General features: G+C 41.4%; 1 protein-coding gene across 1 annotated transcript; it reads right to left on the minus strand.

Moving 5' to 3' along the window:
- Positions 1 to 803: 803 nt before the first annotated feature.
- On the minus strand, positions 804 to 25,853 carry TDRD1 (tudor domain containing 1). The gene is made up of 21 exons (XM_012933530.2): positions 25,796 to 25,853; positions 25,025 to 25,129; positions 24,511 to 24,693; positions 23,347 to 23,490; positions 22,684 to 22,855; positions 21,727 to 21,813; positions 18,532 to 18,699; positions 18,315 to 18,422; positions 17,577 to 17,747; positions 15,514 to 15,756; positions 14,837 to 14,974; positions 13,434 to 13,544; positions 12,390 to 12,560; positions 11,117 to 11,392; positions 10,303 to 10,422; positions 8,812 to 8,928; positions 5,301 to 5,468; positions 4,483 to 4,710; positions 3,928 to 3,974; positions 3,757 to 3,844; positions 804 to 1,339 (listed from the first exon to the last, which is right to left on the minus strand). The coding sequence occupies exons 2-21, from the start codon at positions 25,073 to 25,075 to the stop codon at positions 1,278 to 1,280; spliced, it is 2,853 nt and encodes a 950-aa protein (XP_012788984.2). The 5' UTR covers positions 25,076 to 25,129; positions 25,796 to 25,853; the 3' UTR covers positions 804 to 1,277.

Genomic DNA, 25,853 nt, shown 5'->3' on the forward strand with positions numbered 1-25,853 from the left:
ATAAAGAAGTTAGCAAAATGCTAACACTAAGAACACAAGGGAAATCTGACTGTGCAGTGGTGGGACTGTATTGGGCAATGCAGAGTAACTTCATTCAACATCACTCTGAATGTGAGAAAAAAAATCAATCTAACAGAAGACCTGATACACATTACCATAAGACAGAAGAAGGTTGTTTCTCTCATGAACTGATGATATCTCTTAGGTGATCAGTCTGAAAAATAAGGTTTTTTTTTTATATTAGGGCCACATGCATAGAGGTAGGGGCAACTCCTGATACCTAGTCTCTGGCACGAGCCTCATGGCTCAATGTCCAGAACTGTGGCCGAGATTAAAGCAAGGGCCCCACAGAAGCTAGTAACATGGTCGCTCCTACCATTTTTCAGCTACATCCCTGACCCCAGTCAATGTGTTATGTCTAATCTACACTGTTAAATGTATATTCCGTGCTTGAGAAAACAGTAAGTTATATCCACCATAAAAAAGTTTAAGTGGCTACAGAGCTAGACAGGCCTGGTAATGGCAGAAGCAGAGAAATGTCCCTGCTGGAGAATCCAGGAAGAAACTGAGTTCACAGGCAAAGGCAAAGGCATCCAAGGCTGGGTAGAGAGGACGATGCTGACTGATGAGTTCTGAGTGATGGGGAAATAAGAGCAGAGACCAAAAAGCAACACAAACCAAACATTTATTATGTGGAAGAGGTGGGGGATGTCAGGGAGAGCACGAAACTTTTTATGAAATGTTTCAAACATTCAGAAAAGTCCAAAAAGAAATATGTATTCCTTAACTACATTTATCTTGTATCAACATGGAGCCCTATTTTCTCCAATACTTTAAAGTATTGAAGAAAAACACTAAAGTATTTCTTCAGCACTTTTAATAAAAAGTTAAATATGGGCAGAAGCAATAGTACAGCAGGTAGGATGCTTGCTTTGCACGCAGTAGACCAGGGTTCAATCCCTGGGACCCCATAAGGTCCTCCCGAGCCCCACCAGGAGTGATCCCTGAGTGCAGAGCCAGGAGTAAGCCCTGGTCATCACCAGGAGTGCCCCCCTCCCCCCCAAAAGTTATACATGCAGTAGAAATCCCGTGTATACCCCCTTCCCAATATCCCCATGAATTCAGTATTACTCTTTTATGGAAGAATTTAGTGGGACGGGGGGAATGAAACTACCCAACCTAATAAAGAGGGGCAATGAAACAAAACTGTAAGCTTGAAACGTCATCAAAGCAGACAAAAGGTTCCAATAGACCAAAACCCAGACACTGTCTCTCCTCTAAGCCTGGCACTCGCTGTCTTCTTCCTCACATAAGAGCTTATCTCCAAGACAGACTGCTTCTGAAAGAGAAAAAGCAGAGATCATTATGCCTCATAGGAACAGAACAATCCCTTTGCTCAATTTCTATTTCAAATACAAAGCAACTAGGAATCTTCAATTGAAACGATGAAATGACCCCTTGAGGGGTTGGGGGGTGCTGAACCTCCCCAGAATCGACAGCTGTGTTCTGCATGCCCGCTGCTCTCTGCAAGCTCAGTGAGAACTCTGTGCGCATTCTTTCCACTGCAATATATCCTACTGGTATGTTGAAGTTCTCAGCACATTCGAGCAACACATTAGCTTCATATTTTGTTCACCACTGCCACACTGTATTTCCAGCTTAGCAATTTTACAGTCTTAAATCAAATTTCTCCAGAGATGATGCAACACTATTTAGAAACCACCTTCTCTACCCCTGGGAAGAATGGTTTAAAAGAATAGCCCTTCAGTGACATTTCTCGACCACAAGGGGGGGTGCGTGTGCTCAAGCAGACATGAATGCTTGTTCTTGGAGTGACAGAGACCCTGCAAAAATGGGGTTGATAAAAACAAACAGCAGCCTGGCACGGGACAGCAGAGAAAAAGTACTTTGCAGGCCTCGACCTATTTGCCAGTCTGGGTCTGTGATGTGGGAGGCTGGGGGACATTTAACCTCACTCAAACTCTGCTTCCTCAATCTACAACATGGGGTCTCCTTTCCTTTCGAGGGTAATTATGTGACAGTCAAGTGCCTGATTGCAGAAATGTAGTACATTGCACTACAATGTCACTACCCAAATATAAAATTTTTTTTTTTTGCTTTTTTGGGTCACACCTAGTGATGCTCAGGGGTTACTCCTGGCTTTGCACTCAGGAACTGCTCCTGGCAGTGCTTGGGGGACCATATGGGATGCCGGGGATCGAACCCGGGTCGGCCGCATGCAAGGAAAATGCCCTACCCGCTGTACTATCGCTCCGGCCCACAAATATAAGGTATTTTTCTATATTCAAATGTGGACAAAATGTGTATTCAAAGCTGCAGCAGGAGAAAAGCCTGCTCAACTATTATGCCTTAAATGAAGCCAGGTTGTAACCTGTGTGGGTTTTAGGTAATGTCTTCAATCTATTTAGAACAAAAAACATAAATTTCACCTAAAATTGTGTGTAATCACTCTCACAATGTCCTTATTTTTTAAAATCCTATTATACCAATATAAAAATAAAGCACACGTAAGTTAGCCAACCTTATTAAAAACATGGCACTAGAACTAATGTTAACTAGATGTTAATGTTACCGTATAATGTTCCATCATTTGTGAGACCAAAATCATTTAAGAATTTTTAAATTCAAGTACACAAAACATTCAGAATTAAAGCTGCAATTACAATTGTAAAGTACGCATTTATTAAAAAAACTTGTAAGAGGGCAATAAATCATCAGCTACCAATCTTAATGACATCTGCTGGCTGTATGCAAATGTCCAACTGAAACTGCACTTCTGGGGGCCTGGAGTGAGAGTACAGGGGTAGGGCATTTGCTTTGTGTAAGGCCGACCCAAGTTCCATTCTTGGCATCTCATATGGTCCCCTGAGCACCACCAGGTGTAAAGCTACCTATCTTAATGACATCTGCTGGGAATTCAAAACTTGGCTGTTCAGTGAGAGAGGCGCATGGGCACATGGGTCACGTGGGCACACGGGAGGCTCACAGGGCTGAGTAACCCCTGAGCATCACAAGTATGACCCCCAAAGAATAAAAACCAAAAACAAAAGAAAACAGCACTTTAACCAACAAGACCCAGCATATTAACTAAATCAAAGTTCCTCTAGTTGGAGCTTGAATATAATCAACTCAAAATTGTTAAGAATGATTCCATTTGGCTCAACCGTCCTGATTGGCTATTGATCAGAAACTTACTCCTCAGTGTAGAACAAAGCATTTCAGAGGCCAATGGGGAAGGAATATGTTAAGAATTGAATCATGTCTTCAAAAGTTACTCATATTATCAGGATCAAAAGGAAGAGCCTGTTGTATCCTGAAAAGAAATATAGCACCAATACAGCCCGCTTGGCATTCCTGGCCCCTTAGAACCTTGCCACGGATAATAATGAGCTGTTTTAATTGATTTAGGAATTCACACACCAGTGAATTAATTTCATGTATCTACGTGAAGAATCTGAGGTTAAGCTTTGCCTCAACAATGCCTGACCAGCCCTCCCCCAGGTCAGTGACATGAGCATTCTGGAAATGAAGCTACACGTGAATGATGAGTCGAGGGGTTGCAGAGGACGACCACCCCATCAAACTGAGTGAGGGGGGACAAGTTCATGCCAGTCAGCCAGAGTCACCACAGCACAAACGGCCCAAGCTCAAGCCTGAAGATCCATCAGATCTATCCGACCCGCATGCTGGGGTGCCCTTGTAGTAGCAAAAAACTTCAAATTTAACTTACTTAACTTTTTAACAGTTTTTTCATTTCAATAAATTTATTCTGATTGATTGGATTGTTTAAGAGGAAAAGAAGAATCTGTTCATGTTTCTCAACCTGTGGGTAAGAAAGTAAACAATATTATCTCATCTCTGGAAATGTCTCAAAGTGTAACCCGCCTGCAAAGCAGCTCTCCCTACCTGTTTCTGCAGTTCCGTGCAGCAGCAGTTCATCTTCTGCGTCCCTTCTAAAAGCCAACACGAAAGGCCGTCAGAGAACCTGGTGTCTAACAGCCCCTCAAGCCCAGGCGCCAGCTCATGGCACTTGACCCACTGTAACGCTCTCTGCTGCGTCCCTATAGTCCCTCCTCACCTAGAGTTTACGCCTTTGGACTCTCATGGGCAGAACTTCTTTTTGGTTGAGGGCATTAATAAAAAATCACCTCATGAGATACACGTCTATCTTAAAAACGCGCTTCTCGCTCTGAAAAAGCATCCGAAATGAGCCGAAGGCCATTCCGAATGCCTGATGTTTCCCAAGTTCTCGGGATCAAGTCTACAACACCATGGCCAAGCCTTGACCTGGGGCCAACTTAGAACAGGAGACGGGCTCCGGCTAGCTGCTTCCTGGAAGGCAGCATGAAGGCTGCCCCTGGGCTGTGAGAAAGGCAGACAGACAGAAGGACCATGGGCCTGGAGGAGGGAAGACCAGGCCAACTAATTGCACTGCATGAGTTATTAAACTTGAAGAAATACCTTTATTTAAAGCAATCTGCTTTGTAGGTGTGATGGATTTTGCCAGACCATACATCACCAGCTTATCAGCTATGTTGACAGTACCATTTTCAGAATATTTCTCAACTGACACTGCGTGAACATTCTTCATAATTCCTTTTATAGAGAGCTTTACATTTTGATTCAACATTAAATTTTTTAATAGTTCAATTATTAATTGAGAACAGTTTCCATTCAACTCCATTAGTCCTGGGGAGAAAAAAAAATCCGTAGTAGAATCTTTAAGTTCCTTAAATGTCATTTATATAAATGTTCTAAGAATAACAAAAGGCTGGCATTTAACCAGGATTTGGCAAGTTCTGGTGTCCTATTGCTGCTGCATTGACAAAACCCTAACTTATTCAACACATATTCATTTCTTACTACTCTAAGGCAAATGCTTAGTCTTAGAGTAGCTAGGGAGCAACAAGCTGACAAAGACACACTGCCTTCATGAATACCTAAAATGAGAAGCAAACAGAAACATTAGACCGTCGTCTTCCATTCTTTCGGAAGAGAGGTGTGAGAGCAGAGAGGCTTCGCATGCACTGACAGGCCCCACTTGACCATCCTAGCCCAGCTCCTCACTAGTTTTTTTATTGCAGGGTCAAGCACCATCTCTCGAACGAATTGAGGGAATTCGTGAATCCAGAGAATAAAAAAGGACTAACTGAATAGGGCTTTGGGGAAAGTGAAATTATGATACAATTTCATTAACATGTTTGGTTCTGTCTTTAAACTATAAAACAGAGGGGAGGGAAAAATCCCTCAGAGAACCAAATTAGCAAGTGACTTGTCACCTTCAAGGGAGCATTTGATGATCTGGAAAGGGAGCTCCAGGTGGCTGGCAGAGATGGGCTGCACCCTGGAGAGCGGGAGCATCTCAATGTTCCCGTAGTCGGCATACAGCACTTTCACGTCTGCCTCGGACGCCCCCAGCACAATGGCCCGGTACCAGAAATCATCACCTGAAAATTGAACAGTATCGTGGGTGCGCAGTTACGTTCCAGGATGTCCCTCCACCTCTCATTTAGCTACTCAGAACTGACAATCCTTAGAAATCCACACTAACATTTCTAAGGCAAATAATACCTCAGTTCCTATCAGAGCACATGCAGAGACAACCACTGGGCTGAACAGGAGAAAGGCCTAAGCCACAAGGAGAGGGAGTGAGGAAAAGGAGGGTCCTTTGAGGCAGTTGGAAAGCAGATGCAGGACTGGAAATGAGTGAGCAGAGCCCCACTGAAGCAAGGCCCGGGGAGGCTGAGGAACAGAGCCCGGGTGGGGGGCAGCACCCATCACCCCAAGCACTCGGGCTGTGCCATTGGTGCAACCCATTCAACAAGGCCCAAGAGGGAGTACAAGGACTACGGCCAACTGCTTCGCATGCAACTGACCCCAGTTCTCTCGGTCTTTGGAGCCCCACCAGAAGTGATCCCTGAGCACAGAGCCAAGAGGAAGCCCTAAGAAAAGCTAGGTGTGGGTCCCTCCTCCCAAAAAACTTGACCATCAGAATTCCCAGGAAAGGGCCAGAAAGACAGAATACAGCGGGTAGGCCTTGCAAGCAGCAGACCGGGTTCAATCCCATATGGCCCCAAGTACCAGGAGCAATCCCTGGGCACAGAGCCAGGAATGATCCCTATTATTGGGAAGGCAGGATAGGTCTTCCCCTCAAAGACTTCCGAATTCCCAGGGAAGTGGCCAAAGCGATAATACAGTGGTTCAATTTCCAGCAACCATATATCCCCGCCATCAACATTGCCAGGAGTAATCCCTGAGCACAAAACCAGGAGTAAGCTCTGAGTACTGTCAGGTATGGCACCCAAACAAAAACAAAACAAATTTAAAACTTAAAAACAGAATTCCCAGATAAATGGGGGAGAGCAGATGACCCTACAGTGAAGGTTCCCGGAGGACAAGCTGTCCTCTTAGACGTTTCTACTATGTCAAAGGATCACCAAATAAACACTGAAGGATCACCTAGTTCTTGCAGAAAGCCTGTAAGATGAGTGAGCTGATTCAATCAAACAAGTAAGAACTCAAGGACACAGACAGGGGGGAAGAGGAGGAAAATGGTAAGAATATTCTAAAAAGAAATAATCATGTACCCTTGAAACAAAATCAGCATGAAAAGCACCTACTAAGATCAAACAAGTGATTTAAACAAGAAATAAGGTATCAGAGATACACTGGGGAAAAATGCTGCATGATAAAAATGAAGAAATATCTTGAAAATAGAAGAGGAAATTTAGCATTAAGGAAATTTAGCATGAGTTTGAGTACTTGGGAGTTTCTAAGGTAGCAGGAAATGAAAGGAAGGAATAAATATATTTCAAGGATATTTCTCAGAATAGAAACTCATGAATTTCCAGACCAAAGGACCGCCCGAACTGAGTGCCCAGCTCAGTAGTGAACACAAAGCCAGTAACCAGTTTTTCCATGAACACCAAAACATGAGATGGAAAGATTTTAAAGATTTTTAGGAAGGGAAAAAAATATATATGAAAATTTAAGATTCTGGATACAATCTGTTTAATCTAGCAACACCAATGAATAAAAGAAAACACTCTAGCACTGTCATCCCGTTGCTCATCGATTTGCTCGAGCAGGCATCAGAAAGGTCTCCACTGTGAGACTTTTTGTACTGTTTTTGGCATATCGAATACGCCATGGGTAGCCTGCCAGGCTCTGCCATGCGGGCGGGATACTCTTGGTAGCTTGCCAGGCTCTCCAAGAGGGACGGAGGAATCGAACCCGGGTCGGTCACATGCAAGGCAAACGCCCTACCCGCTGTGCTATCGCAATGGTTTCAAAATGTGAAAGGAGAAACAATTCCCAGCCTAGAAGGAAGTATCTAGACAAGCTATCAACAATTAGGTAAAATAAAGCTTCCCCACCTTCATAATCCCCGGGGTTACTCCTGGCTCTGTGCTCAGGGATCATTCCTGGTGGTGCTGATGCGGGGCTATATGGGGTGCTGGAGATTGAACCCGAGTGGGCCACACAGAAGGCAAATGCCCTACCCACTTATTCTCACTTTGGCAATTCCCTGGGAATTCTGATGTTGGAGTTTTGGGGGTTACGGAAGACAAAAATCCAGGAGGAGAGAACCCTAAGTTTTAGAGTAAATCAAAAGAATATAGCATGTGGAAAACAGGGGCAACCAGGGAAGGAGAAAGCTATTTGACAAGGCAGGTAAGAGAAAAATCCAGGAAAATTTTTTCTTGCAGGAGACAGAGGGATCTCAGCTCAGGTAGAGGCCAATCAGGCAGGAGAAGAGCAGGGCAGAAGGGTGAAGACGGCGGCAAAATGTGGCAACAGTGGCTGGATGCAGCAGTGTTCCAAGCACGATGACACCATGCAGAGAACTGAAGATAATTAGTGAAAGTGTATAGAACGCTTAACAGCAACCACCACAGCTGCAAAGCAGAAATGTCATTATAGTGTATTAGACATTGAGGCTGTGAAATGTTTATGCAGACCTAATTAAGAAACACACAGCACTTACCTAACTTAAACTGAGAACAATATTTCTATTAAAAAGAAAAGCTAAACATCATACATTTTAAAATTATGACCATTAGGGCTCTAGAGAGCTCAAGAACTGAAGGGCCATGCTTTGAAGGAGGCGAGGGCCAAACGAACAAGAGAAGCATTTCACACCCACTGCTCAGAGAGGAGGGGAGAAAACTGGCTCATCTGCAAACTTCTGGTACATGTGAACATTTCTCAAAGATGCCCAGAGACAGTGATATTCTCCCAGGATGTATATAACATGTATTTCCTTAGACTCAGGAATTCTGGTCTAGGTATCCATCCTGCAGAATTCAGTTACCAACAGTTCTCCTCAGTATATTCCTGCAAGTGTTACTAATATTAGCAAAAGAAATCTGTTAATATGAAATATTAACCAGGAGGATGGTTAACACAGACCCAATGCATCCGGTGAGTACCTAAGGCACTTTGTTCCTTTTATAGAATGCTCACAGGACCATAAATTATTTATGACTATTATACATAGAAATAGAATGTTGCTAATTGGCCAAACAGGGCTGGTTATCTAGAAACCCTGATAAAAGTGGCAGATCCCTATCTGTATCCTTACCTAAATATAAGCTCTGGCTAGGAAACAAAAGCTCAATGATCCTGGTTCCCAGAATTAAACCCAATAACCGAAGAAAATGTGCAACTAAGACTGCAAAATCCTCATCATCTCATGCAAAAGAGAACAAAGCTTTTTCCCTGTAACTTTTACAGAATTTTTTTTGTACTTCGCAAAACCAAGAAACATTTTGCTTAGGAGAGTCTTACTTGTGTATCTGGCACAGCAGGCATCTCCAACTCTTGGGCGGTAGTAGAGCTGGTTTTTCTGAGCACTGCAATATTCTAACAATTCGGCTGTTAACACACACAGTTTTTCCTGATCTTCTAAAATAAATAAAAAGTAATCTTTGGTGAAGAAAACTTCACTCTATTTTTTTGCTTTTTGGGTCATACCCAGCGGTGCACAGGATTTATTCCTGACTCTGCACTCAGGAATTATTCCTGGCAGTGCTCAGGGGACTATAAGGGATGCTGGGAATCAAACCCACGTCAGCTGTGTGCAAGCAAACACCCTACCCGCTGTGCTATCACTCCAGCCCCGAAAGCTTCACTCTTACCTCTTCATTATATATATACACACACACACACACATATATATATATATATATATATATATGTTTAAAGAACAGTAATTTAGTAAAAAAAAATTGAAAACCATATTAAAACATGTATTTGCATTTGAAGACTAGATAAAGCCTCTAGGAGCAGGTCACCTGGTGTGGCAGGGAAATGACACAGCGAGGGGCACGAAGGCTGCCTCCTGCTGGGTAACTTCTCCAGTGGGGCAGCCGTATCAGCGATACCCTGCTAGGAAAACCAACTACTCGCTGCACTTTTCAGTGTGTCAGGGTGAATAACACTATGATCACACCAATCCGAACTCTGTTATAAATACAGATTAAGGATGATTGGTTTTTTCTGTTGGGAACACATTTAAGAGTAGCCACTATAGTGACCTGGGAGACTGCACCAAGGCCTGAAGCTCTTGAATTTGGGAGCTCTGGGTTTGGTCCCCAGCTGTGCTGGAAGTAGCTCCAAAATACAGCCAAGTTCGTCACAAAAAAAGGAAAAAAGCATTATCTAGCATTGCCAGTGATTTTTGGCTTAATAACCTGAAACAGAGCTTCATGATTTTCAGCCTTGAAGTATCTGTGAGTTATTTTGAACAGTTATCATACATTGGTCCTAATTCACCCTCTGATTCTACAAGGGTACGCTCGGCTATATTTCTATGCTACCATTCTCCATGATGGAGCAGGGGGTGTGAGGGACATCCACAGTGAAACACTGCTCTAGAGAGTAACACTATGATTATAGACTGTTTACAAAATACTCTCAATATATCTGAATAAATTTTGATTGAAATACCTTTCAAGTAGCTAGTATGGGTTAAGTACAATTCAAGATAAATGTATTTTTAGGTTAGAAATTTACACAGCAACCAAGAGCACTGTTTTGTCGTAAAAAGCGGCAGATGACTCAAACCAGGTGTGTGGGCGCTGCATGTAAGCACTGCCATCATTTTCAAGGTTTTTTTTTCTGAACTAGCTCTCAGTGTCATGCTCAATTCTTCCTTACACATTGAAAAAATAAACAACAACAAAATAATCAGCACACATCTTAAGGAACTCACACAAGCACTTTCATCACCCTATTAAAAAGACCAGCACAAATAGGACTTAAATTTTGGCTGCTTACCTGGCATCTCATTTGGCAGAGCATAAAACAGGTTCGGGTTTATGATTTCTAGTATGCTTGCTTGTATAGTTTTATTAACGGGCAATTCGATTGTTCTCCACTTATCAGCTGAAGAGATGGCTGAGAACACACAAAGCACAGGACTTGATCAAATTTAATTTTGTCCCAGGAAGATTTATTTAATCGACAATTTATTCAATTGCCATTTCTCAATGGTTCCAAAATAATATTCCATTTCCACAGTATAAAATTCAACTTGGAGGATTTTGTGGGTGTATAAATAAATCCCACCCTAGGCACAGGGGGAGACGGCTGGGGACATGTGTGAGACCGTGATCCCTGGTGTGGCCCAGCGGGCTGAGTGGGTCCCGGCAGCCCTGCTGTCTGAAGGGCCTGCAAGGCAAACAGTCCACACACGCACCAGGACTGAAATGTGACCCCCAGGGAGCACCAGCACCTAAGGAGTAACAACAAGGAAAGGACAGGACAGGGACAAGAAGGGGAAGAGAGGGAAGGGGAAATTTAAACAAAGATGTCATGAGGCTCCTGAGCTACTGCCCTTTTGGAGCACACTCCTGGGGCACATTTCCATTTCTGAAGTATGCCTATTAAAATGTATTATTTTTTTCAAAGGATTCATAATACCCCGTTTGCATAATTAAGAACATTAAAAATGAATAGCAGGTAAAAAAAACCATTATGTTTCAACAAATCAACACTGAACTAGCGTATATCTATAGGAAAGTTATGTTACTGAGAAAAGGAAAGCAAAAGATGATTAAGTATTGAATGACAAATGTTTTGAAAATGCTACCTGGAGGCCTTGATGTATCAACTTGAAGTTCTTGTGTATTCACAGGTCTGTTATTCAGCAAGCTTTTATGCGGAGGACTAGTTTGTAAGACCAGATGTTCTTCAATTAGAATATCACTAATTATTCTGGGATAAGCAGTGGAGAGATCTGTGAGCTCAATTCCCGTTCCATTTTCATTGACTTCAACTACCCGGGCTTGGAGTTTGACGCCTGCAACACTCATCTGAAACCTTGCAATGGCTTCTTTGGACCAGATCTTGTTTTTAGGCTCGATATCTGGCGAATAAAAACAGGGTCACAGAGAATTATGGGACACAGTGCTCCAGGTGTGCTTTTAGTAGTAGCCCAGGACTGGGTCCTGGTGTCAAATATACCATTCATGTCAATGAATTTGAGCAACTCCGATCAATGTACAATTATGAATCTAGAGCCTCTTTCCACGAGTTATAGACAAATATATTTGCAAGTACACTACACCTGGTGATTTGGAGACTTAGGATCCTCTATTTTCATAGTTCTGAAAATCTTTCACATTCTTAATGATTCTTGAGGAAGAGCCTATTGTCATCAGGAGAGTGGTGGGCAGCAGAGTTAAAGTAATTTGTCACCGGCCCACAACCAGGCGGTCGCAGAGCTGGTGTCCGGATCAGATCACTTAACTCAATTGTCCGCCTCACTTTTATAATTTACTTTCTTCACTTAAGTCACAAGCAGTTCTTGATATCTGACACCACTGTAATGACTGTGTACCAATATCAAACACTGAAACAGAATTTTTGGAGTGCAGACTCATTTCAAAACCATTATTTGATCCTCAGACCATCTCTCTAAATAGTTACTACTGTCACCAATTAAACAGATCACTAATTAGCCAATCCTCTCATCTGTTACTTTGTTCTTTTGCTATTACTAATAACAACACATTCAATTGTGAACTTTTTACAGCTCCAAGATTCTTTTCACTCTTTTTTGTATGTCAAAAGCCAAAAACAAGAGTATTTCTTTATAAGCCCAAAGGTATAAATGCTTAAGAATGTTGAGGAATCCTGCAAAATGTCATTAGACGATCAGCTTCACTCTTATCCTAAGTTCACAAAAGCAGCTGCTTCCCTCTCCTGCCATCGATATCAGTACTCTTTGGAAGTACACTTTTTCACTGACTTATCACAAATTATGTAACTTCAAGGAGTTAGTTTCATGGTCATTATTTTAGTTGTTCATGGACTCTAAGTATTAGAAGAGAGTTGAGGAATGTTTGTAATCTGTACCATACCTGCCAGCCAGCACTGTATCCCTTGAAAAGGAAGTTCTAAAAATTTTGGTGATATCGAATGTAGCTCGTCAGAAGTAACTTCTTCAGTGTTTCCATAATCCACAAAATGTACTTTCACATTTCCGTTTGGTAGGATCTCCTTGACTAATGCTCGATACCAATTGCCATCACCTAGATTTACAGTAAGAAGTATTTCCTTTCTGTTAACACTTGAGGTTTCATCTCAAAAAGGATTTCCAACATCTCAAGTAGCGAATATACTTCCTGTCTTCCCCAGATGACACCTTTAGCTTCTCATTCAGAAATCCCAAGAATGTTGGGACCGGAGCGATAGCACAGCGGGTAGGGCATTTGTCTTGCACGCGGCCGACCCGGGTTCGATCCCCAGCATCCCATATGGTCCCCCAAGCACCGCCAGGAGTAATTCCTGAGTGCAAAGCCAGGAGTAACCACTGAGCATCGCTGGGTGTGACCCAAAAAGAAAAAAAAAAAAAAGAAATCCCAAGAATGAGAATTCTCAAAATCTATAAGTTATCTCCAAAACTTGTATAGCACTTCTTGATCTTTTACACATGATAAGATTTTATGCATAACCTAGGCAATATCTGATTTCTCAACTTAAAGATAAAACTCAAACTTCAACACTCTTGTCAATCTGGAAGATGTAATATTCCCACCATGACTGAGTTCACTTGTTGAAATATAAACGAATCCTTGTAATAAAATTAAGATTTTCATCAAGTACCAAAGATAAAGGTGCTCACAGAATGACCAAAAGAAACCATGAACAATGAAGAGGTCTATCCATTATGTGATTTATTTTAATTAATGTCATCAGAAGTCCTGAGAAGCATTTATTGAAGTTTGGGTAAGAGACTATCATTGGACTTCTTATTACAAAGGAAGAATAAAATGCATGCTATCTGAAAACATTCAATCACTGATTTTAAAAGTACTTGCTTAGAAGAAGAAAACACTAAAAGAATGGAATGTGGAGAAATCTAAGGTTCTAATGAAGTCAGAGTCACGCTGACTGTATCTTACCTGCAAAAAAAGCACAACAAGGTTGTCCTATTTCTGCCTTAGAATCACCAGGTAACTTCTGCTGACAGTATTCTGCTAACGATTTGTTCAACTCACTGAGTTTATTTAAAACTGAAAAGGCAACATACACACGGCATTTAATGTTTAATGCCAAATACAGATTTTTCTGTACAACTGGAAAATGTTCTGGTGATTAAAATCTCAGGGACACCCCACTCCCAACAAACAACTTTTAAATACATCACATGCTTTCTTTCCTTATTGAAAAAGCCGGCAAAGTACGTTTTTCTTTAATATTTCAGAAGAGCCCATTCCAGCCAAGTCACTTGTCAAAGTAACCAACTATGACATTACTGTCACCAGGCCCACACACAAGCTCTGCATGCAGACAAGTGACTGGGACACATACCTGTAGAGGACACCAAGTGATAAGCTGTCCCGAGAGCAGGCCCAGCTGCCCCAGGCACAGACCTACCCAGGAAGGGGATTCAGACAAATGAGCGAGCAGCCTGTGCTAAAGCAGAACTTCCCAAACTCGCATGGCCTGCTGCCCCTTGATAAACAAAATTACTCAGTGCTCCTTGAGAAATTTAGCTTACTTAAGTGAACATAGGGACAGTGACCCCACAGCAACCAAAAGCAAGGCTACTGCCCCGCCCTCTTCCCCAGGCTGCCCCAAGGGCAGTGAGATCACATATTCTGGGAAGCAGAAAGCCAAAAGCTTCACAAGAGAAACTGGAACCAGGACATGGCCTGATAAAAAAGGAGAGAAAATTCCAGAAGAAAGAAAGGGCTCTGAGACCAAGTGCAAAATTATAGAATGAAGCACCAAAAACCACTTGGTGAGCAGTTTGGCAAAGCAAAGAAGGGCAAGAGCCTGGAGACGAGAGCACAGGAGGCCATGAGACAGATGAATGGTGCCTTCAAAGAGGCAGCCAGGGCTCGTGCACAGAAATGGAGATTAAATTGTAACCAATCAGAATTTTCACCTTTTCAAGGAAATGACAAAATACGTTAGTAGATACCACTCAAAGAAATCTCTGGTTGCAAGAAATTTTATTTTTTGAAAAATGTAGGTTATAAAGATGTTTTGAATTTTTGATAATTTGTTAAGCTGCTATACCTCATTTAAACCTTTACTTGTATGTACATCCTGTGATAAAAATCAATGTATTATCTAATTTTAATAAAACAAATCTCCAAGACATTGTTGAATTTTAAACTGGCCACAATATAAAGGGATACTTAGAAATAATGGCTTTAAGTGAAATCTAGTATAACCTAATTTTTCCTGTAAGTACAAATACTAACTTGTCCCTTTTTGGAAAGAAAGCACTTTTTACCTCTCAACAAGCTCACCAGCACTTCTATAGAAATTTGTAGAAACAAACAAGGCAACTTACCATCCTCTTTAAGGACATGGCAATAAAATTCTCCAGGATTATATATCATACAGACCATAACATCTACTGTTTGATCAATAACAAGTTCAATCCAGGTCCACTCCAATGGATCTACTTTTTCTTCTCCACCCAAAGGAACTGTGAAAACAAGGTAACATTTAGCAAAGCAATTGGTCAAGGGGAGTGAGAGGTAGAGCTGTCAAAGAACCCGTTTTTGGAGAACTACATCTGACATTTTCAGCAACCTTATTGGAAAGTTAAACTTGTCTCACAGTGAACCTTCCTTTGTTAAATTTCTAGGTCCAAATTACAATTCAGCTTCAGCCTATCAGTTAGCCATAAAATCTACAATGATGGGGGACAGAGCGACAGTACAATGGGTAGGGCGTTTGCCTGGCCCAACCTGGTTTCGATCCCTGGCACCCCATATGCTCCCCCAAGCACCGCCAGGAGTGATTCCTGAGTGCAGAGCTAGGAGTAACCCCTAAACACTGCTGGGTGTGGTACAGCTCAAAATAAAAAGTTGAAATGAACTTTCAGTTCTCAAACGCAACCTTGCTTGCCCTTGACTTAGAAAGAGGATAGGTTTTCAGCATTAGCTTGTCCTCAAAAGTGTGAGAACACACATTCACACATTCAGGAAACCATCTGATTTAACTGGCAGATGTGTTACTCACCACTGGCTTCGTCCCCATTACTAAGTTTCTCAGTCATGGCCCCCTGGCCTGCCACAGCGAATCCTGCATCAATGAGGGCTTTGGCCACACTGATGTTTGGAGTCACGGAAATGTCCACAAGTTCCACCAGGGAACTGTTCTCCAACTTGTCTGCCACCTTCACTGTGATCATTTTATTCTGCACGATATTTTTCATAAGACAAGTAGCTTCTGGAGTCCAAATCCCTAGTGACGGCTTTACTCCTTGCAAAGAAGTTTTAAAAGAATATTAAGGCATTTCTTACAGCCAAGCTAGCATTAAAAAATTTAGCTCCCAATTTCCATAAATTTTAATCGATGACAAACAAACCAAAAACTTCTACTCAAGCAGGAAGATGTCCTAAGCAAGAATGGAGGGTAAATTACAAAGAAAAGGACTGTAAAACACTTCTACATGCAAACTCATCATAGCTATATTGGTATGCAATATCCAGAAAAGCAAATCTATAAAAACAGGAATCTATAAAAAGCAAATCATTGGCTTCCTGGGGTGTAGTGGAGGTACATTAATTATAAATGGGCACAAAAGATCTTAGTGGGGTGGAGGAATGGTGATACTTAGTGAATTTACTAAAATAAATCATTAAATTTTATACCTAGAGCAGTAAACTTTGTGGTATATAAATTATATATATAAAAAACTATTAAAAAGATCATGAAAGACAGTATAAAACTGGGGTCAAGAAAAAAAATAAGAAATAGTAGAAGGGCTGGAGCAATTGCACAGCAGGAAGGGTGTTTGCCTCACACGCAGCCAACCCAGGTTTGATTCCCAGCATCCCAAATGGCCCCCCTGAGCACTGCCATTCCTAAGTGAGTAATTCCTAAGTGCAGAGCCAGGAGTAACCCCTGTGCATTTATGGGTGTGACCCAAAAAGCAAAAAGAAAAGAAAAGAAAAGAAAGAAGAAACAGTAGAGCTGTTAAGGGCACATGCCTAGCATGCACCGAACCCGGGTTTGATCTCTGGCACCATATGGTCCTCTTATCACTGCCAGATGCAGCCATGGATACTCCCCAGGCTTACTGCCAGTGTGCTCTGGGTAATCCTTGGCACTGCAGGACCCACAACACTCCATCCTCGGGCCCTTGCACTGAACCAGTGACCAGTTGGTTAACAATAACTGGGGGAGTTTCTGGACCTCCCCTCACCCCAAAAAGTACAAAACAATCCAGGGAGAAATTTGTAGTCCTTTACAGCAAGACATAAGACATTGATATCACTCAGCAAGACATAAGACATTCACATCACTTTCTGAAAAGTTAATTACAAATCAACAACCTCAATGCTACACCTGATCAGTTTATGAAACTTAAGAGCTACGTGACTTACAAAATTATATTCAAACCCCACTGGTAATGAAGTGAAATTATTTGGTTATTTTGATTATCAAAACTGGCCTCATAAGATGAACAAACAGAACAGTATGTGGTATACCAGTGTGTAAAGAGACTACTTTCTCTGACCTTTTTGGTGTGTGAAAGAGTTCAACCCTTTCTGGAGAATATGTATCACAAACAATAATAAAGCACTTACGTTGAGACCCCCATATACTGACACAAAGCTAGATTTTTCACCTATTGTTAGGAGAGTCTAATAAAGTTTGTAAAATTGTATCTAAATGAACACTGCTAACAATAAGAGCTGGAAAATAAATTATGGTAGTGTAAAGGTTGAGTGAAGGTTGTGGAAGTTAATATATTTGTCACATGCTGGTGAAATGAATATATATGTGGCAATTCATATGATTATGAGAATAAGGTTCTTAAATGTTTTTGCAAGCAGACTTCCTCTTGCTCCCCACTTCATGTAGTTAATGGGCTTTGCTGATATTACAGACTCTATAAATAGCAAAAGGAAAATTTCAACTTCATAACATCAGCTCAATTCAATTTCATTTTATTACTAAGATAAGTTCTGTCTAAACACATTGCTTTATCTTCTCAGTAATTTAATTTCAATTCCAGTGCTCTAACTTTAGATTTTAAGTATTTTAAGAAGCTAGGGCTAGTAAAAATCTCATACCTGCCAGCATACACTTTATAGCTTGCATGGGCAATTCCAACAGCTTGGGAGTTATGGGACACAATCTTGTCAAACTCAGGATTTCAAAGTTCCCATAATCGACATAACCTACCAGTACTGATTCTTCCGAGGCATAAGCCAGAACAGAGGCACGGTACCACTGATCATCCTCTGGAAAAAACAAAAAAAGAAGACCATTCTCTAATGGTTTTCCAATTTTGCTCTAAACAAAAACTTTTCCTCCCAAGTCAATTATCAATCTTAATAATTTATCTGAAGAAAATGTATAATGCACTGTTACTTTGGCTCATTAGAAACCACTATCACTACTACCTTACTAGACTCTTACTTTACAGGGTCCTTATTTACATGCTTCATCTCCCCAGTCCTCGGTCATCCCATTAGCATGGGAACACACATAAAGGTACTGAGCAGAATTCCCTTGCAAGAATCTAACTGAGTCAATGAGAGTTGTCTGTGGCAACTCAACAATCAACTGATGGACAGTGACTTTTCTCCCTATCTGGGAGGTCACTGAACCATTCTGCAGAGGACAGAATTGGTCATCCAAGTGGATGGGAAAGGCTTTGTAAGACCGTGAAAGTAGCAGGACCTATGCCTACCACCCTGCACTGCCAAGCTCTCTTGGTAGTCCCAAGAAAAGTGACCCTGAAAGGACCCAGGGAGGTTCGGCATGCATGCAACACTGCAAACAGGAGTTACACTCTCTTTCCTTACCTGAGAACTGAGCACAGCAGATGTCACCAATGGTTGGATAAAAATCTGAGCGTGGAGACACCTGGCCACAGTACTTGCTAAGGGACGCCTGCAGTTCAGCGAGCTTATCTGCAGACAGAGATGGGGCACATCTTAAACTAAAGAGAGGTGGGGTTACATATTCTCTTCATCTTCAAGTCTGCCACTGGGACAATGCAAATCGGAGAGAAGCACTTACGTCCACTCTGTAGCTGCTGGCAGAAGAAGTCATCCGGTGTCTGAATGTGAGCAACCACACCACAAAACTCATCCCCCACGTTCAGAGTCAATACTTTGGGGATCAGATCACTTCTGTCAACAACAGTTTTGTTTTCCGCCATCACTGTTTCAGCATCATCAGGCTCACCTGATCAGAAAACAGTAACACCGCACAGAAAATTAACTTAGACTAAAGACCTTGAGATTAGAGTCTACAATATACACTGAGGAAAACAAAGGTGTTATTATCCTACAGTTAATGGATCCCAAGGATGTTTTCAGTGATGTGATTCCACTGACAAAGATAACAAAAATAAATGCAACTACATCAAATCAAAACATTCTTACAGGGCTGGAGTGATAGCACAGTGGGTAGGGCATTTGCCTTGCATGTGGTCGACCCGGGTTCGATTCCCAGCATCCCATATGGTCCCCTGAGCACCGCCAGGAGTGATTCCTGAGTGCAGAGCCAGGAGTAACCCCTGTGCATTGCCAGGTGTGACCCAAAAAGAAAAAAAATTTTACATGGCAAAAGGAACTAAGGCTAAAAATAAATAAAAGACAACCAAATGGGAGAAAGCATTTGAATATGATGTGTCAGGTAAAGGGCTAATACATATATAAAGCACTCATAAAGCTGAGAAACAATAAAAGAGCCCCATTAAAGGAGACAGGAAATGAGCAAACCCACTTCCACAAGGAGAACATACAGTCAGTCAGACAATAGGCATATGAAAAGGTGCTCATCATCACTTACTAGAAGTGCAAATCAGATTAACAATGAGACAGCAGTGAGAATGGCAGATTATCAATAAGATGGGAAACAACCACTGTTGGCAGGGATGTGGTGAAAAAGGAACCTTCATTCAACCAGCCTTGGTTGGAATGCTGCCCGGTTCAGCCTACATGAAAAACAATATGGAGTTCTCAAAAAAAAAAAAAAAAAAGGAATACTAGCTCTAATCTTAGAGCTAAACTATATGACCCAGCGATTCCTCATTTTTGTTAGAAAGGACTTACGAACACCTATGTTCATTGCAGCACCAAGTGTAACATCCAAGGTACAGAAACAACCAAAATGTTCAATGACAGATGAATGGATAAAGACTTGCTCTATATATGCAATGGAATACTACGCAGTCACTAGAAAAAATAAAACGCAATTCATAGCAACACATGGAGCTAGATGGTATCGCGTTAAGCAAAAGAAATCAGTGGGGACTGAGAAGGACAGACACAGTGATCTCTCTCATGTGTGGAATATAAAGAAAACAGGCCAATGGCAAGAGATCTTGAGCTTCAGCCAAAACTGAGTCAGCCAACTGGGTGTTAGTAGAGTGGGAGGGGACCTTGAGACATATGTGGAGTGAATACTGACACTCGTGTAGCAGGTGTGATGTTGGAACACTAGATGCATAAAATATTATTAAAAGCATTTTAAGGCACGGTAACTTGAAAAACATGGGAAAAAAGTCTTTAATTTTAGTTTCCATTACACACTGGTAGTCAAACCCCTACACTCTCCTCCTTGCATCTCCGGGCAGTGATACCTGCTGTTCTTTATTCCCAGAACACAAGGGTCTTTCTCCATGTGCGAGTTCAACACTCTTCCCAGGGGCTCCCACTTACCCTGCATGCCCTTTGCGCCTGTCTGTGCTGCCCACACAACCACCTGTGAACAGACCCTCCTCCTGAGCATGGCAGTAAGTGACGCTCATGGGTTTGGGTTCCTTCCACCAGAGACCGAAGTCACACCTGCCAGTACTTGTGCTCTAGGCGCATCTTCCCAGCTGCTGCTCCATCTCCTTGACCCCATTCTCCCCCTGGCACTCCCAACTCAGCTTCTCAACTCTTCTCCTTTCTTACTATTCCCTCCTCACTCTGCATCCCTAAGACACCACCAGCACTTGTGATTTCAACCTCAACTATTACTACGAAAGCAGTGTTTGCATCTCTCCTTCTTAAGGGCAAAAAGCCCCTGCGAGTTTTTCAACAGATTTGCCACACCAGTATTTCTATCTCAGGGATATCACATAGGAAGAATTGAATACAAATAGAAGATAAGAGCTAAAATGAGGAAAGTTGTTGCAATTGTCTATGAATGATGAGATTCCTGTGTTAAGAAAGGGTAAGGGGGGAGGAGGGTCACATACAAAAGGTATTGGGAAGAAGAATCAATTTAAAGGGGAAGGGGGGCTGGAGCAATAGCACAGCGGGTAGGGCATTTGCCTTGCACGCGGCCGACCCAGGTTCTAATCCCAGCATCCCATATGGTCCCCTGAGCACCACCAGGGGTAATTCCTGAGTGAAGAGCCAGGAGTAACCCCTGTGCATCACCGGGTGTGACTCAAACCCCCCCAAAAAAATAAAAATAAAAAACAAAGGGGAAGGGATGGGAAAGGAAGAAGATGGATTTAAGGATGAAAAATTTTTGTCACAGGAACCACCCAATGGTCAGTAACCTGACCATTACCTCTAGATAAGTAAGAGACCATAAAGTATTCCTGCATTTTAAAGTAATTTGTAAAGGAACAAAGTGAGAAAGCAGACTTAAAAAGCACCAAAGGCTAGGCAATGAAATACATTATGTGCTGAAAGCAAGACTTCCTTGGGTTGAATTAATACGAAATAAAAAGACTATGCACATAAGAAGTAGAACTGGAAGAAGCACCATCTGAGAACAGAACGTGATCATCTTACTTATCTTGGTTCACACACCTAAAGACAAAAAAACAAAATCTTAGAAATGTCAGGGCTAGGGAGATCACCCAAAGGGCAGGAGCACTCACTCTGCATGCAGGAGCCCCTATACCACCTATTCTGCAAACATTTCCATGTGTCCCTCCCCCACTCCCCATCAAAAAGAGTCAAAACAGAAACAGAAATTTTAGCTAGGAAGGGAATCCCTTAACCTAAAATCTCAAAAGTTAGCACCTGTAACTACTGGTAATTCTCACATCAAGGAGTAATATGAAAGAAAGGGAAGGAAAATAGCAAAGTTTGAGATTAAAAATAATATATTTTTAAATGCAAAATAATTTTTTACCTGAAGTTTACAAAATGGTTAAAATTTTCATTAATTATGATCATGACAACTGTGCCCTTTCTTTGAGCACAAAACATACTCTTCAATAACTGGTCATTTTGTTGTTCACCAGTACTTTTGTATACTCACTTTGATCTGTACTTTGTTTCTTAGAGTCTTGTCCCTTGGGTGGTAAGCCATATCCCATTTCTATAAGCACACGGTCTAAGAGTTTTCCTAGAAATGATTAAGAAAATAGATCTTCAGTGGGAAATTATACCAAAAAATTAAAAAGCAAAATACAGAACATGTTATACTCAGAAATTATCTTTGAACAGATAAAAAGACAAAAAATATTCTAAAGTATTCCCATTTCCACAACTTTAACACTACGTATTTACAATCTCAATACAAGAAAAAGGCAGTTCAGTGAAATTGTGTTAAACTATAAAAAGGCTGAATTCAGAGGAATATTTGAGTTTATCAGTAAAGGAGTAGAGATCGGGAACAGACTTTATAATTGTTAAATTAAAAGTTGAATGTAGCATGAGGGAAAAACAAGAACAAAAATGTGTGAATCTGTAACTGTACCCTCACTGTGACTCACTAATTAATAAATTAAAAAAAAGTTGAATGTAGTTACCTGTGTACTATTGTCTAATACGAGCTTTTTAATCCATCTGATTCTATGAACTGTTGCAAAGTCTTTTGCCAATTGCAAGAGCAGAGCCAAAGCCACATTTTCAGTCAGTCCCAGTCTGACTGAATGCAGAGTGATGGTTACTTGGTCTAACTTCAAACTTCTACTACTTTTCTGATAACAGGTAATGACTCAGTATCACATTAAATGGCCCATTTATCAATGTTGGGTTTTTGGGACTCCTGGCTCTCGCTCCTGGTGGGCTCAGGGGACCACATATGGTGTCAGGGACTGAACTCTGGTCAGTGGCATGTAAGTCTAGCACCTTACATGATGCACTATTGTTCTGGCCCTTTAACCAATTTCTCAGCCTGGTTGGTGGACTGTATTTATCTTGGGGCACTTTAGGTCTGCTAGATAATTTAGTAGTCAAATGCTCCATTTAAAATGAAAAATTCAGATTTTACCTGAACTTTGCAGCATAACATCCACAGCAAAGGTAACTACTTCCTCTTTTAAGATGTCAACAATCTTTAGAGAGCAGAACTGCTCCATTAACATTGATTTAGTAGCTTTGATACACTCATTGCTCCAATTTCCCTCCACTGGGATAACATTGGCTACACAGCACCTTATGGCCTGAAAGATGTTGTACAAGTCACTAACAAAATTGGAACTTGAAAATGCTTGTTTTCATATACAGTGTACTCAAGCTAAAAGTGCATCAAAAATATTCAAGTGCTAACTGGACAAAAATTTTAAGTATGATTTCTCTTGATACTCTACACACAGTATTCTTCCTCTGAGGCCTTTCAGTTTCAGAAAAAAAATTCTTTAATTACAAATGCTTCCATATAATTTAATACAAATACTTGCAGACAATATAACACAGAAGTGACTTTTTTCATGAGCATATTGATAGGCTGTGCCTTAAAAGGCTCACCCAAAGCAGTACATAAATAAGGGCTAATAAAATAGAGCCAAGAAAACTAATTAGTATTTAAATATGCCAATTGGCAGCTTTTAAAGCTATAAACATGGCATAATCAGGCAAGCAGCTACTGTGTCCACTGAAATGCTCAAAACTGCTCCTCTGGGACACTATCAAATAACGTACAAGGAACACTCACACAGGGAGGAAACAAGTCAATGCTTCTGTTGAGCTGGTGAATTCTGTCCACAGAAATTTTTTCTTCATTTCCATAATCAATATATAAGACTTGAACCTTCTTCTGCAGCATATCCACATCTTTTATTGCTACTCTGTTCCAAGTCTGAAAGTAAAATATACTGATGAACTACCTGAATACGCCACTTCTCCTTCCGAGGCCTAAAAGCTCCTCGCCAATCTATAGAAGATGCAAAGGAAAGGCTTTTGCGCTGAGGTGTTCAATTAACAAGTTAACGCAGTGCTCAGAAATTCTCCTAATTATCTACTGAGGACAATTCAATCAGCAGCACAGCTGGTTCCCAAATCATTCCAGTCAGTCCCCTCAATCATACACCAAGAACCCAGCTCACCAATAAACATAAGCTCCGTAACTAGGAGCCAGTGAACAGCAACTGAGAGGCTTAACAATACAGCTAGAGAGGGCTGGGTCATGGAGAAGTAACCAAACTATCCTGGAATACTGACTGAGGAAGAGAACCAGGAGAATACCCGGCATCTCATGTAAGCCCCCAATGCCTCATTACAATCTTTATATATATATATATATATATATACACACACACACACACATATATATATAATGTAGGAACGTACACACATATACTTCCCAGAATAATGAAGAGCATTGCTCAGTCTCTTTTGTTTTCATCTCTAAAATAACATAAATAAGCATAATCCATATCATATCTGTATCTACTGTTGAGATAAAAATGGGGAGATTTGTACACAGCTAACCATGTTAAAATATTTTTCATTTAAATTCATTTATTTGTGGACAGACTGGAGCGATAGCACAGTGGGTAGGGCATTTGCTTTGCCTCTCGGAGAGCCCGGCAAGCTACCCATAGTATCCCGCCCACACGTCAGAGCCTGGCAAGCTACCCGTGGAGTATTCTATATGCCCAAAACAGTAACAACAAGTCTCACAACAGAGATGTTACTGGTGCCCACTGGAGCAAATCGACGAGCAACGGGAGGACAGTGCTACATATAATGTAGGAGCACTGCTCTTTATTCCGCCATTGATGAAGCTGACTGAATGCCTCATTACAATCTTTGTGTCAACACCAGAGTCAATGACAAACATCTTGTTAAATAATTCCTGTCATCAGGGATTGGTTACCTGGTCCAGTGTGTACTTGGCAACACAAACTTCCCCCTTAGCAGGAATATACTCATCTTCATGCGCTTTATTTGCGTATGTTTCCTTCAAGCTTGCAGAGAGCTGGTTCATGTATTCTAAAACTTCTGAAGAATACAACTGCACGTGGAAATCTCCCGGGTGTTTGAATTCGGTAACTGTACCCTTTGAGAGAGGGAGAGGGTGTAATGACTCACTGAGAACACAGCAGACGTGCACGCTACACTTCAGAGGGAGATACCCAAAGCACTGCACAGAGTTCTGGAGATCTCTATGGCTTTCAACAGCAACCCTTTGTAGCTATCTCCTAAACTCGGCCTAGGCCAGGAGACAGAGCCTGCGGCGGGCTCAGTGGTAAAGTGCACACGCCCAGAGCCCCAAGCCCACAGGCATGTGTGTGAGTCCCCACCACCATAGTGTAAGATTATAAAAATAGGGAACAAGGAAGCAAACAAACAAAAAACCACTACAGTTCTATGGATCTTTTTGCAAATACCTTTATTTCCATAGTTTCCCTGAGTTGCAGACTTCTCAAATCAGAAAACATTATTTTATCAGCAGAAGTGGCTATTTCTTTAGTAACTCCAAGAGGATAATCATTCTAGCATGAAAAAGACACATAGACTAAGTTGTAAACAAGCACATTTCAGTGATACTTTAACTAGGCTTTTTCTGAATTTTTTTGAATTACCTAGCTCAGGCTTGGTCAGGTAAAAGTGGAGACTTTCAGGGGCCACGAAAACCCACTCTACTGGCCACCATTACACACACATACAGGGAGCACCCCAGAGGCAGGCCACAAGTGGATTGTACTTAATGCTCCTTGGATCATACTAAAACCACTACACAAAGTCCAGGCAACATTTTTCTTAGTAACTGGAGACAACTACAAAAAAGATTCTTCTGTCTCCAACGGATGTTCTTTTGAGACATGGTCAGGCTGGGACTGCACTCAGGAACAGAGTGCTCACCTTGTATGTGTGAGGCTCTGGGTTCAATCCCTGGTAACATACACACACCTCACTGCAGTGTACTCCCCCCACCCGCCCCAGATCCCTTTTTTGAAGGCTAGGCAAAATAATTCCCAAAGTTCCCTGTCCCCAACTCCCAAGACATTCATAAAGGTAAGCAGATTTATTTCACAGGTACTCTTTCCTTGGAAGAAAACACTGATGAAAAACACACTGTACTTTACTTAGCTTTATGTCCTCTCACTTCAATAAAGGGGAGTCCTTCAAACTTACACTACGGCCAATACATATCATACCTCTTTTTTCACTTCTGTTTTCTTTGTTTCAGGAGATGATTTAGTTTCTTCAAGTTTC

The sequence above is a fragment of the Sorex araneus genome, chromosome 11, assembly GCF_027595985.1.
Source record: "Sorex araneus isolate mSorAra2 chromosome 11, mSorAra2.pri, whole genome shotgun sequence".
NCBI classification, from domain to species: Eukaryota; Metazoa; Chordata; class Mammalia; order Eulipotyphla; family Soricidae; genus Sorex; species Sorex araneus.

What these genes read in the sequence shown, in the direction of transcription:
- TDRD1 (XM_012933530.2), bottom strand. Translation starts at nt 25,075, where the DNA reads ATGTTTTCTGATTTGAGAAGTCTGCAACTCAGGGAAACTATGGAAATA. An exon ending in TAATGGGGACGAAGCCAGTG is followed by an intron (nt 14,975 to 15,513) that starts GTGAGTAACACA and finishes TTGTTTTCACAG; the next exon opens with TTCCTTTGGGTGGAGAAGAA. An exon ending in GCACGGAACTGCAGAAACAG is followed by an intron (nt 3,845 to 3,927) that starts GTAGGGAGAGCT and finishes TCTTACCCACAG; the next exon opens with GTTGAGAAACATGAACAGAT.